The sequence below is a fragment of the Ochlerotatus camptorhynchus genome, unplaced genomic scaffold, assembly GCF_037179485.1.
Source record: "Ochlerotatus camptorhynchus isolate MF236.1 unplaced genomic scaffold, CSIRO-AGI_Acam_v1.1 ptg000137l, whole genome shotgun sequence".
Lineage (NCBI taxonomy): Eukaryota > Metazoa > Arthropoda > Insecta > Diptera > Culicidae > Ochlerotatus > Ochlerotatus camptorhynchus.
Genome location: NW_027040627.1, coordinates 62,491 through 75,874, shown reverse-complemented (window position 1 = coordinate 75,874; position 13,384 = coordinate 62,491). Strand labels below are relative to the sequence as shown.

General features: G+C 41.1%; 1 protein-coding gene across 1 annotated transcript in view; it reads right to left on the bottom strand.

The window, feature by feature from the left end:
- LOC135700501 (fibrous sheath CABYR-binding protein-like) overlaps nt 1-13,384 on the bottom strand; it is a 76,336-nt gene that overhangs the window by 8,151 nt on the left and 54,801 nt on the right. Inside the window, exon 2 of the mRNA XM_065221045.1 lies at nt 6,674-7,000. Within this exon, the coding sequence (XP_065077117.1) occupies nt 6,674-7,000 (327 nt within the window). The remainder of the gene's footprint in view (nt 1-6,673; nt 7,001-13,384) is intronic.

Here is a 13,384-nt window from a genome sequence, read left to right as displayed (position 1 = left end):
AGTTTGCATTATTAGATAATTCAGTACAATATACCTGTTTTCATGATGAATATTGCTCACTAAAAGATATATCTTATAAGATAATCATGTATATTTTATTATTTTATTGAAGTTGCTTTTAACGATTTTTGACGTTTGTTGATATGTCGCGTGTAAACAGACATGTAGAAACTATTGGACTGTCATTTAACTCTGCAGTATAGGAAAACATGTATATCTCATATCTCATTGGAATAGCTTCCTTTGATTTTTGAGGTTTAAAGATTGTAAACAGATTTATCCCAATCATTATATAGTCATATAGATTTGCATTTTAAGAAATCCAACAGCAAACATTTGTTTTGGCATGTTTTTCTGGGATGAATATCGCTCAAAATAAAATACATCTTACATGATTGCTCTTCATAAATTATTGAAACAATTTTCAACGATGTTATCGTACACTCATTAAAATGATTAGTTGATATTGTAAATATTGCTAACAACAATGATACTGTATTGAATAATCTTTGTTTGTTATTGTTTCATAAGATAAGGGGTTCCGGAAAAGAATGTATTGAGATTGAAAAAAAAATGATTCTACTGCAATATTTACTTTGCTGTGATTCTAATTGTAAGCCTTCTACACAGCTAATTCAGATTCCAGCCCTAGTACTCGAACTTCATGAACCAGTTCCATCAACTCATATAATTTAGTCGTTGTTTTATTGCACACAGGCGCATTAAGAAAGATTTGAACAAACGACACCACCGAAACGGAACATAAACTTGTCAGTGCTATTTGTCTTCACTCTAGCAAAACGAGCATAAAGTTGCACTACATTCCATGTCGGGAGAGCTGTTCTTACTTCATGCTAATTGAACGAGCTCAATCTTGAAGTCAGCCGTGGCCCAGTGGAATCGAGCGCAGAAACCGAAAGCATCACACCTCAACATTTCTTGATCGAATCCCAAATCAGCTACAATAAAAAAAGACACAACTGTGAAAGCTCCCACTGCCTGTTGTTTATTTTTCGATTTATTTTTAGAAATCGATTAAATATATGTGTCAAAAGAAGAAGTAAATTTCATGTGATTTTCACATAAACTTTACTTCGATTGATTTATGACACATATATTATATTGGGGTGAAACGTAAAGCTTATGCTTATGGGTTTCAAATCCATTTCAGTTAATTATTATAATTTGACTGATTTTCATTTATCATATGACGATCACATAAAAGTTACCAAATTATCAGCATTGTAAATGTATCAGATATTCATATAGAATTTACCTGACACATTTTCAATCATATCATTTTCAATGGATTATCTTATAGCGCAAATTTATTAGATTTCCACATAACAGGAATATGTCAAATTGGTTCAGTGTAGTGTAGCCGTGTAAAATCGATTTGTTTAATATTTTCAACCACGAAATCAGCTGTCAAAGTGTTCGACTTGACAGCGGTTTGTTTTTTTTTAATTTTCAACCAGTAAAACGCTTGTATTAGTGAAACTGCTCACTAATACTAACGGTGGTAGAGAACTCTATTGCGCAGCTAATGGCGAGGAAGCTGAAGGGGAAGACGATCTCGTTCGATCTTGAACACGCATTCGATCGGGTCTCTCATGAGTTCCTGCATCGGACCCTGCTCTCTCTGGGCTTCGACGAGGGTGCGTCTGCTGGCTCTCTCGAGTTGCTGCTGCCTTTTCATCACGGCTGCTATTGAATGGGTGCCTCTCAGATCCGTTCCGTATAGAACGGTCCGTACCGAGACGGCTAATACATAGGTGTAACAGTCGGAAGAAGTGTTAGTTTGTTTACTTAAATGAACCATGCCCATTTTCTTATGGCATGTTTGCTATAAGAAATGCGCCTCGTGTTTATTAGCGAATTTCACATCAAAGATTGATTAATTGAGTAGAAAATCAGTTTGGCACGGCATTTGTGACCAGCATACACCTTCCGGTAGTATGAAACAGGTCAAAAACTGTTCAAATCCGCAGATAAAAAATTTTGTTTTGGATTTCTGTATAGCAAAATAGTGAACTTTTCGTGAAAATTAACGGCAAAGAACTCACCAACACTGGGAGACTGTGAGTTCCTGCCCACCTGTCATTTTCCATCGTGGGTCCGTACCCAGGCGAGAAAGAGAGGTGCCACAGTCGGAAGAAGTGTGAGTTTGTTTACTCAAATGAACCATGCCCATTTTGTTATGGCAAGTTTGCTATAAGAAATGCTCCTCGTGTTTATTAGCGAAATTCACATCAAAGATTTATTAATTGCGTAGGAAATCAGTTTAACACGGCATTTGTGACCAGTATACACCTTCCGGTCGTATGAAACAGGTCAAAAACTGACCAAATCCGCAGATAAAAATTTTTGTTTTGAATTTCTGTATGGCAAAATAGTGAACTTTTCGTGAACATTAACGGCAAAGAACTCACCAACACTGGGAGACCGTGAGTTCCTGCCCACCTGTCATTTTCCATCTCGGGTCCGTACGTCAGGGACGAGATGGAAAATGACAGGTGGGCAGGAACTCACGGTCTCCCAGTGTTGGTGAGTTCTTTGCCGTTAATGTTCACGAAAAGTTCACTATTTTGCCATACAGAAATTCAAAACAAAAATTTTTATCTGCGGATTTGGTCAGTTTTTGACCTGTTTCATACGACCGGAAGGTGTATACTGGTCACAAATGCCGTGTTAAACTGATTTCCTACGCAATTAATAAATCTATGATGTGAATTTCGCTAATAAACACGAGGAGCATTTCTTATAGCAAACTTGCCATAACAAAATGGGCATGGTTCATTTGAGTAAACAAACTCACACTTCTTCCGACTGTGGCACCTCTCTTTCTCGCCTGGCGTCAGGGAGACCCGATGTCGATGCTACTGTTCGTGCTCTGTCTTCATCCTCTTCTCACACGGGTGTCTGCGCTGGTGATCTTTACGTATGCTGATGAAATCACACTAATTGCCACCTCAAAACACACGATAGACCGTATTTATCGGCTGTTTGGTAGTTTCAGGATCGTATCTGGGACAAAGCTAAATCGGCTGAAAACAGTTGCGATCGATGTCGGTTTCATCAATGGAGATCCACTGACGATACCAGGGCTGCAGACAAAGGAGAATGTCAAGGTACTGGGCGTTATTTTCACCAACTGATGATAAAACTAAACTGGGACGCTTTAGTATCCAGGATCTCGCAACTCATATGGTTACATAACATGCGCTCCCTTTCCCTGCAGCAGAAAGTGCTACTGCTGAACATCTTCATCACAGCGAAGGTGTGGTACCTCTCGTCTGTTATTCCACCGCAATGTGCTCACACGGCGAAGCTGACATCAACCATGGGGACTTTCCTTTTTCGTGGGCTACCCGCACGAGTCCACCAAAAGCAGCAGTTGGTGCGCAGCAGAGAGCAGGGTGGATTAAAACTGCAACTGCTTGCGATCGAATGCAAAGCGCTTCTAGTCAATCGTCACCTGCAGGAGATCGTTTCCCTTCCCTACTAAAGGGTGATACGGTCAAAATTTGGTCAAGGGAAAACGCGTGTAAATCGGTGGAATCGATCAAATTAAATTTCTTTTTCAAGTTCAATTAGTATAAAATTCAGGAAAATATTCAGTTAGGCTTCCGCTTTTCCAAATCCGAATTGCCGGGCCTTACGCTTGACCCCTGCCATCAGATTTTGTACAGCCACCTTGTCCACCTTCTTCGCCGCAGAAAGCCAGTTTGCCTTGAACTGCTGCTCGCCCTTAGCAGTTTTTTGGTCTTCTTTAGGTTCCGCTTGACAATAGCCCAGTATTTCTCAATTGGGCGGAGCTCTGGCGTGTTGGGAGGGTTCTTGTCCTTGGGAACCACCTGCACGTTGTTGGCGGCGTACCACTCCATGGCCTTTTTACCGTAATGGCAAGATGCCAAATCCGGCCAAAACAGTACGGAACAACCGTGTTTCTTCAGGAAAGGCAGCAGACGTTTATTCAAACACTCTTTCACGTAAATTTCTTGGTTGACAGTCCCGGAAGCTATGAAAATGCTGCTTTTCAAGCCACAGGTACAGATGGCTTGCCAAACCAGATATTTCTTTGCGAACTTTGACAGTTTCATGTGCTTGAAAACATCTGCTACCTTTCCCCTTCCTTTTGCCGTATAAAACTCCTGTCCCGGAAGCTGCTTGTAGTCGGCTTTGACGTAGGTTTCGTCGTCCATTACCACGCAGTCAAACTTCGTCAGCATCGTCGTGTACAGCCTCCGGGATCGTGCTTTGGCCGTCGTATTTTGTTTATCATCGTGATTTGGAGTCACTACCTTCTTGTAAGTCGATAGTCCGGCTCGTTTTTTGGCTCGATGCACGGTTGTAGACGATACACCCAGCTTATTTGCGGCATCTCGGAGAGAGAGGTTAGGGTTTCGCTTGAAACTACCGGCAACTCTCTTTGTCGTCTCAGCGGCTTCCGGTTTTCGATTTCCCCCCGATCCAGACTTCCTGGCTGTCGACAAACGTTCCCCAAACACTTTAATTACATTTGTAACGGTTGATTTGGCAACTTTTAGCGATTTTGCCAACTTTGCGTGCGAGTAGCTCCGATTTTCGCGATGCGCGAGCAAAATTTTGATACGCTGCTCTTCTTGCTTGGACGGCATTTTGACAACTGAAGAGTGAATTCCAAAATCAAAATAGGAGCAACATTCTACACACACACACCTTCAAAATGAGGGGTGTTCAGGTTTTTTAAATGCAAAATTGAAAGAAATACGTCAAGTTGATATTGAACAAATTTTGAACGTATCACCCTTTATCAGTCTCTTCTCGCCCAAAATATTCCTCCTCTCACCGATCTTCCTTGCCTAAAACTTCTCTCACAGCAAATTCCTTTATTTCCACACCACATCCAACAAAACCCCTCCAGTGAACAAATCCATCGTTTCTACTTGGAACAAACTGAGCTACCCAGAGTGGAACGAAACCATACAGGCATCCATTGGAAAAAGATCTGGATGGAACATATCAGGCGTAACATTTGATAACGGCACAAAATCTTTTGTAAACAAACTTTTTAAGGCCCTTTAAACGCGAACCGAAGTACGCTCACGCAAACCAACAACATCATCGGATAGGGGCAACTCTTACCTTTCCGAAAGTGGAATTGGTTTGCGTGAGCGTACTTTGGTTCACGTGTAAAGGGCCTTAGAAAGTTTGTTTACAAATGCTTTTGTGCCGTTATCAAATGTTATGCCTGATATCATCGAGAAGGCTATCGTCGAGCCAGCATACTGATCTCTACTTGCTAGTGAACGAGAAGACGGAGCACCGTAGACTGATGAACGTCATCGGCCGTGCAAGGACCCAAACTGTCAACACTGTGCGGTAGGAATAGAGACTTTGCAACATACGTTTTGCGAGTACCCTCGAGTTGCTGCAGCTTGGGCAAACATCCAGCGAAAATTGACGACGACGCTCGGCGGCTGGCAGAGGCTGAGCTTCGACGATCTTGTACGGCCAATCTTGGGTAACATCCCTAATAACAATGTTATGGTTAATTTGCTTAACGACGTGTTCGAGGTATCATCCAAACCATTTGTGGAATAGTTCAATCATTAGGGTTATCGTTCGTTTATGGTAATTTTTTATTAGGGATGACAACAGCGATAAGAAATTATATTTTAAAAAGGTTCATTAAGTACATCAACTTTGTTAATGTGAATATTAATATTTTTTAATATCTTGAATAGGTGAAATGGATATAATGTCGGCCTAAATTCCCCTACCTAATTTGGGCCCATACATAAATTCAGCAATCGACTAAAATTTTAATAGCAACCAAAAATATCAATTCGTACCGTCTCAATGACGCGTTCATCTAGATAGATCTAGACAAATAGCAGATTTTTAGCGATGTTCCAATCTTAGATCCATAGGCCAGCCATTTCCTCTATGTTATTTATTGCAAAAAAAAATATTTTGTAGATTCCACAGTTTTGCCCAAATTCGAATAATCCTTCTCGGATATTTTATTTGTAATTCCAAGTCATCAAAATGCTAATATCAAAACATATTTTGATATGTTCAGCCAAGGTGTCCTACCCCGTCCCGTGTCATTTACCCCCTGTATTTATTTGTTTGTATATTGAAAAATTCAACTGACAATTGTTATCTAAATGAATAAAACTTAAACTAAATAGTTACGGTCAACGATACGGAAAAGGCCAAGTAACCCATGACGAAACACGCCAGCTGATACATTGGAGTCGAACATAGGGGAAATGGCTCTAATGTTGGCCTATGGATCTAAGATTAGGCTCATCGCTAAAAATCTGCTATTTATCAATTGTTTCTAGATGAACGCGTCATTGGGACGGTACTTATGGATATTTTTGCTATTGAAAATTTAGTCGATTACTGAATTTATGTATGGGCCAAAATTAGGGACACTTAGGCCAACATTACATACATTTCCCCTATAAAACAAGTTGTTGAATTGCCGGTTGATTGCTCGAATTGGCTCGTGTTGTATATAATTTCGGCGCCGTGGTTCTACTACTCATGATGAAATAAATATATTGAAATGTTTAAACAGTGTTTCAATCGCAAAATAGGCACTCAACAAATCGTTTAAGGGTGGTTTTTTTTTGCACCACCCCTAGATAGTTGTTTGTCACAATCCACAATGACTCACCGGATTCCTTTGCGCATAGTACGCATTGTTTCTGGCCTGCACCTGCTGAGCAACGCTCGCTCCGGCGGATCCAGCTGACTGCGGCTGGTAGAATCCAGGGTACGAGTTGAATGCATTGTACAGCCCGAACGGTCCGAACGCACCGAATGGATAGGGTAGGCCTGCATCATGTAGCACCGGTTGCACCACGGGATAGGCTCGGCTCGGGGTCAAATTCTCGTCAGTCGTTATGACTGCATTGTAGACCTTCGGCGTCCTCAGTAGACCACCAAGGGCCGGGCTGGCACAGAACGTTGACACCACCAGCAGTGGTACGAGCACCGTGACCTGGTCAGAGTAGAAATAAAAACAGTGAAGGTAAATAAGTGATAAATCACCCAGGTTGTGATTGGAATAGCAGCGAATGGAAAACCGGCTTTAAAATCTCAAAACTGATCGATCAACATTGTTGAGCGATGTTTAATTACACTGATTGTCGGTAACAAGCTGGTTAAGTTTGGCTTTAGCAGGGTGATCGACGAGAACTGCGTTATTAGAAGAGAGCAGGATTTTGTGATTCTAAGAGTTTGGCACGAGGCAGTCGTCGTTTGGTCCATGACTTATCGGTACCTAAATCGTAATTTACCAGCAAAGTACATTCGATCAAGGACTGCAGGTTTCGATAGATCTGCAAACGGCGTGTTTCAGAGCTGGAACTGAATAGCATTGATCAGGCAATAAACTAGCGTTATCGATTAATGAATGGCCACGTGAGGTGATTGTTGGTAGAATATCGTGATATACTGTTGGAATCCATATTCTGGTTTTAATTACTTTTCTCATAATGATCATTGTTTTATAGCTGGGATTAGTTTTGTTTTCGTTTCATGGACTGTTATTTACATTGCCACAAAAAACATTAATTAGTGCCAATTAAGATTGAAGGTAAGATTGGTAGTAGTTGCTTTGTTATTGCAATGTTGAATATCCTTCAGTAAACAATGCCTTTGTTTCGAAGTGTTGTATATTTTCAGGGCTGATTGGTCTCCCTAAGAATTAATTTCTCATTGCTTAGAGATTTAATCTTATTCAAATACTCTTTTGCTGAAGTGGATAGATTTCGTGTGTTCGAGTTTCGATTTAATTAATTTTAACCAATCAAACTCTTTAGTTTAGAGTAAATAAAAAACATTTTAGACATTTGTGAACTATTACATGGGTGTAGGACACACCTCAAACTATTGCTGCGCTAACTCGAACTTTTGCCTCACTATAGGCTATTCCAGCATCCTTGATGGCATATCAAAAGTCTGATACTCCTTTTAATCCTACTGAAGAGTAAAGTTAACAGAGTTGGGAGAAGATGGTATACCAATATCAACAAGAAGCTTTAGTGCGATACTTTATTAGCTAGAGAAAGTTCTAAAGAGGATAGATTGCTGTACCGTCGTTAGAGTACGGATGTGTGAAAATTGAACAGAAGTTGAAATTGAGTGAAGGCCATTAATGCGACAATACTTATCAAGTGTGCACTCGTTTGCCTAGCTCTGGTGAGGGGACTATTGAAATCCACAAGCAAAGAGTGCGCGTTTGACTAGCTCTTATACTGTCTTGTGGCTGCGAAATAGTTCTAGCGACGTTTATCATTACCTAAAGCCCCACGTTACCCCCATGGTATGCTATAATGCAACTCTTCTTTACCCAACTATTGTTTGCTTCTCTCACCATGATCAACGCAGTCATCTAATAGAGGAACAGTACACCACCCTACTCTACCCTTGCGTAGTCATATTAACAAATAAAACGATTTACAAATCTTGAATGTGGATGGGTTTGAGATTAGCCTCACGATGTTTTGCTCAGTAAGCAAAAACGGTCGCTCTAAGGCCACCGAGCCCTTCATATCCGAATACGACGATAAGTTTCGCAAAATACACGATAACCAAGCGATTTTACCATAAATCTCTTTAATATTAATGTTCCTGGGACCGCGTTTTTCTGCTCGGTAAACAAGCCGCTGCAAGCAACGATCTTTCAAATCCGAAAATTAAATGCTACGAAAAAGCACTTAGGCCTTCATTAAGGTCCACTTTCACGCGACGTTATTTTCGATATGATGTACACAATATAAAAAATCATAACTACCCGAGACTAGCTACTACTAACAAGGCACAAAAAAAGGTCCAAAATGCGTTCCATTGCTGAGGGAAGGTCCATTAATTATGTCACGCAAATTTGACCCATTTTGTTACCGGTCAATCACCGAGAACAATGGCTTTGAAGCTGATTGGCTTTGTACAGCTTTTGCCATAAATATAATTAAATTTATAGGAGGCTAGTTTATTAAATTTACTTGCTATAGGAAGGCTCACTCATACGTAAATATCTGTGTTTTGCATTATATACATTTTTTATTTACTATATCTTAAAACTAAATTTGTTAATATATGTTTAATCTAAAATTTATTACCTATATAAATAGTCACCCAGCCCCATACTTAATATATGTAAAGCGTCGCATGCAGCTATACGATGTTTAAAAGAAATAAAAAAAAATACCTTTGAACCAATATAAATCGCGCTTGCGTCATTTGTTCAATGATTATAATATAAATGAGAAAAAAGACGGCAAAGTTCCGCACTAAAATAATATAACAAAAAAAAACTAACTGATGGAGCAAAATGGGTATGTTTTCCCATTTCCGGAAGACAACCGGCGAAAGAGAGGAGAAAGAGAAGTGAGAAAGAGTTGGAAAAAGAGTGGATGAAGAAGAAGGAAGGTTGGAGATGACTGATGAGGGAGAATGTACGGGACCATCACGGAAGTCAGACGTGTAAGAAGTTCGTCGCGGCAACTTATTGAAGTTTTTTATATAGTTGGAGCCATCTTTAATAGAGGTGATACAGTGATACCGTACTTGCCCGCGGTTATAATTACGGATTCTAAGCCGAAATACTACGGATCGTAGATAGTGCGTTCACGTAAAAAGTTCGCGAGTGAGTGTTCGGAGATACCTGGTTTCTATCACGGACCAGTCATATTCCGTGGGTATCGTTAGAAGCGGTTTCCGATCCAAGCTCCAGGATTAGGGAGATCCCGTTAAGTTTTGCCGAGGGAATTTCGAAGGAACGGCGTACTACTGGATCAGGCAAAAAAAAAAAAGAAAAACCGTAGCCAGCAGAAGGATCCACTGGAAGGAGCTGCCTCGAAACGCCGCTGCCAAACCACGTGGGTCGTGAAAATTGGTAGGAAGCCCCGTTGGACATCAACCAGAACCACGAGGGAATTCCGAAGGAACGGCGTATTGCTGGATCAGAAAAAAAAACCGTAGCTCGTAGAAGAATTACTGCATGAAAGTAGCTGCCTCGAGACGCCACTGTCAAACCACGTGGGTCGTGGAAATTGGAACCGGTGTACATCGAGGAACCGCCAAGAATCAACCCTCAAGGAACCCAAGAAGGAACCCCAACCACCGGACAATATACCCATCCCAGGTGCAGGTAGTCACCGAGCCCCCAAGTTATTTCGGTCGGCTACACACGGCTGCGGAGCGGAGAAGCGGACGTTATGGAGGTATCAGCCTGGTAAGGTCCGGAGGGTTCGCCCCCGCTTTCCAGTGTTTGGTACTGATGTGCCTCTCCCCCTTCCGTGAGCATCTTCAGCAAAGGTATGTCGACAATGCAACTCTCTCTCTCTCTCCACCGCATGGGCCCCAACCGGAGCTGAACGGCCGCAACGTTTCCCTTTTCCTCTATCCCCTCCCATAACCCCACCCCCCCCCCCCCTCCTACCATCCCATGTGTCTATGAATAAAAAAAAAGTCAAATGAACTTGTGTGCGTCTTATAATTTCTAAAACTCGAGCCTTAGGTGCATGTCAAGTCTGTTGAAAATCAAGCGAGCATGATCCGATTTCCAGTTTGTCGTAAACTGTACAGATCGTGATCTGTACAAACTACGACCAACGATTAGTCCTCTTCCACCTTGAAAATACGTTGTTGCGTAGGCAACTCACAAATAACAAATACATTGTTAGACTGAGTCAAGCTCAGAGAAGTGAGTTTCGCTCATTATATCCACAAATCGCAACATGTGCTTTTTTCACGAGACGAGAGTGAGTGTCTCTCTGTGAGTAGCATTCTTTGGCAGTTTGGGGTTACAGAGCAATAGCGAATTTGTTTATTCCCAGGTTGGTACCAGTTCTAACCTAGTGCAAACCCGAACTTTTTTCAGCGAGAAAGTTGACCCGTGTCAGGTTATAAAAACAAACGATCAAACTGACGTTTGCTAGAGAACAAGCCGACCCTAACTTGATACCCAATCCAGGTTGGAACGGTATAATAAACAAATTCACTATAAGCAAGCATCAGCAGATAGGTGCTGACCATCGGTAGGGGAGAACAGTCTATTATGCACCCCCGGGGTAAAATGGCGCCGTGCGGGTTTTCGTTGCTTTCCCATTACTAATTCTGTAAATATCATGTGCCAGAATGTTAGTTTAAGCACTGAACTAGCAATGCTGATGGTTAAATTGACGAATTGACAATCGGAAAGCTATGAAAAACAGTGCAGGGCCATTTTACCCCAGGGGTGCGTTTTGAACCATCCTACCCTAACTTTTAACACGAAAGCTGAAACGGGGCGATGTACGGTTTCTATAGGTGAGGAGGATGCAAACAAGTCGACTCTTTCAATCTCTCGGTTTCTAATGCGCTACGTCACGTCTGTTGCTGTATTAGAACGCGATGAGAATGAAAGACTAGCTTCCTTGCACCTCCCTGTAAATAGCGCACATTTGGCTCAGTAGTTCATCGGATAGTTCTGTCAACACGGTGAACTTTTCCTTTCTTTTTTACTCCACCGAAAGGACCAATAATGCCGCCAACGCAAATACATGCATCTTTTCTAATTCACAGACTGAAAAAAAGCAAAAAAAATCACGATCATTACGGCAATGATCATGATCTGATCACGGTTGTTCATCAGTTGTACATAATCCGAACAACTTCTTGTACTCAGCTGTACGCATTGAGATCTTTTGTTTGTAGCGTGCACTCACAACAAGCCTTGCGTAGTATAAGTAATGTATCGTGAGTGCACACAGCAATGATGTTGTTATCGTCTTGCTCTCTGGAGATCTTGGTAACTCACTTTTCGAAATGCTCTCTGCGTATTTGTGTTTAGAGTCAGAGTTCATCGTTAGCTTATGATGATGCCAAAAAATCTTGTAGCAGGTGTGTGCGTATTCATTGATCGCTAGATGCGATTTTTTGACATCACTTTTGAACTTCAAAGTGATTGTTGGTCTGGTGATAGGTCCACTTTGTCCCCCGACGAGTCTGCTTGGAGTACGTGGACAATCGGCCCGAGATAAGAGTAGTGCTGAGCTAGCTAAAACTTACAATTTTCAAAACGCCCCCCCCCCCCCAAATTTGTCACATTTTTTGTATGGACCTTCCCTTACTGAAAACTCCTCTTCCCCTTCAGTTCAGGACTCGGTGAAAAATCCTATTCCAGTAACTCAATACGAAAATATGATCTACAGTTTGCTGCGCACTGTCTTCTCAAAGCATGTGTATCCTTTCCGAGAAACTTATCAATCTCACGAGATTTGTAGCGCTGTTTGAGCTCCTCCGGGCTAAACTGCAGCCGTAGTATAAAAAATATACCCACAACAGGACCGTGAACATGAAAGCTTCGATAAAACGCCATCACTGAGTGAGTGGTCTGATAAGTGTCACCACGAAGAGTCACTCCACCCATAGGGGGGCGACACATCTAAATCTCAATTCTAGATGCTCAACAAATCTCACACTAGTGAATCAATCTTCGATAAATCTTCTTTCATTTCTCGCATCTACTTGCATCGTGCATAATATTTTTGCAGGAAATCTTCAGAATCGTCATCAATCTTCTTTCTATCTACTCAGCGTGCGCGCAGCAAAGCACAGCAAAACACAATTTTCCCTGCATCGTAGATAGAGTCCCCTCCCCCCTCGCTCCACGCGGTGGTCAAGTGTGCTGTGCGCGCTGCATGCCGACGTCAACAGTAACACAACGCATGGGGTTGAATTCTTGTTTTATGCAACCGTAATTAACGACCCAACATGATGTTTTTAGAACAAAATTGCAACAAAACTAAACAATATAGAAAGTTGGTGTCAAAGAAAAAGTTGTAGAACGCTTTAAGAGACATCCGTTAGTATCACAAAACAATGCACTTTATTACGTATGTTTTTAAAAAATAAGGGAAAACACCAATTTTAAACATGTTTATCTCTTAACTATTACTAAATGCAGCTTACTTGAAATAGAAAGGGCGCTATTAAGTAGAAATTTGTCCAAACTATCCAATGGAATTGATAAGTTTGTGCTAAGTAGCATATTTTTCGTATAAGAAGCAATTTATGGCAAGCATAGACCAAAACAGACAAAGTGCAATAACTCAGTAATCCTTGAGATTTGATCATATGCGTAGAACTTTTTTTTTCATCAAATATGATCTTCTATCAACCCTCAACATATTTGCACCCTGTATAACATGTAGTTTTATTTGCTGTGAGTCGCTTCAGAGGAAATTTGAACACCCCTAAATACACAAATGTTTAGTAGGTTTCCACTAAATGAGATGGGAACTGGGTTTTAAACGACCACGCTACAATGGCTAAAATAGGTAAATTCAGATCCAAATCTACAACCACCTTTTTCGAAGTGTATTTTAAGGTGTCCAAA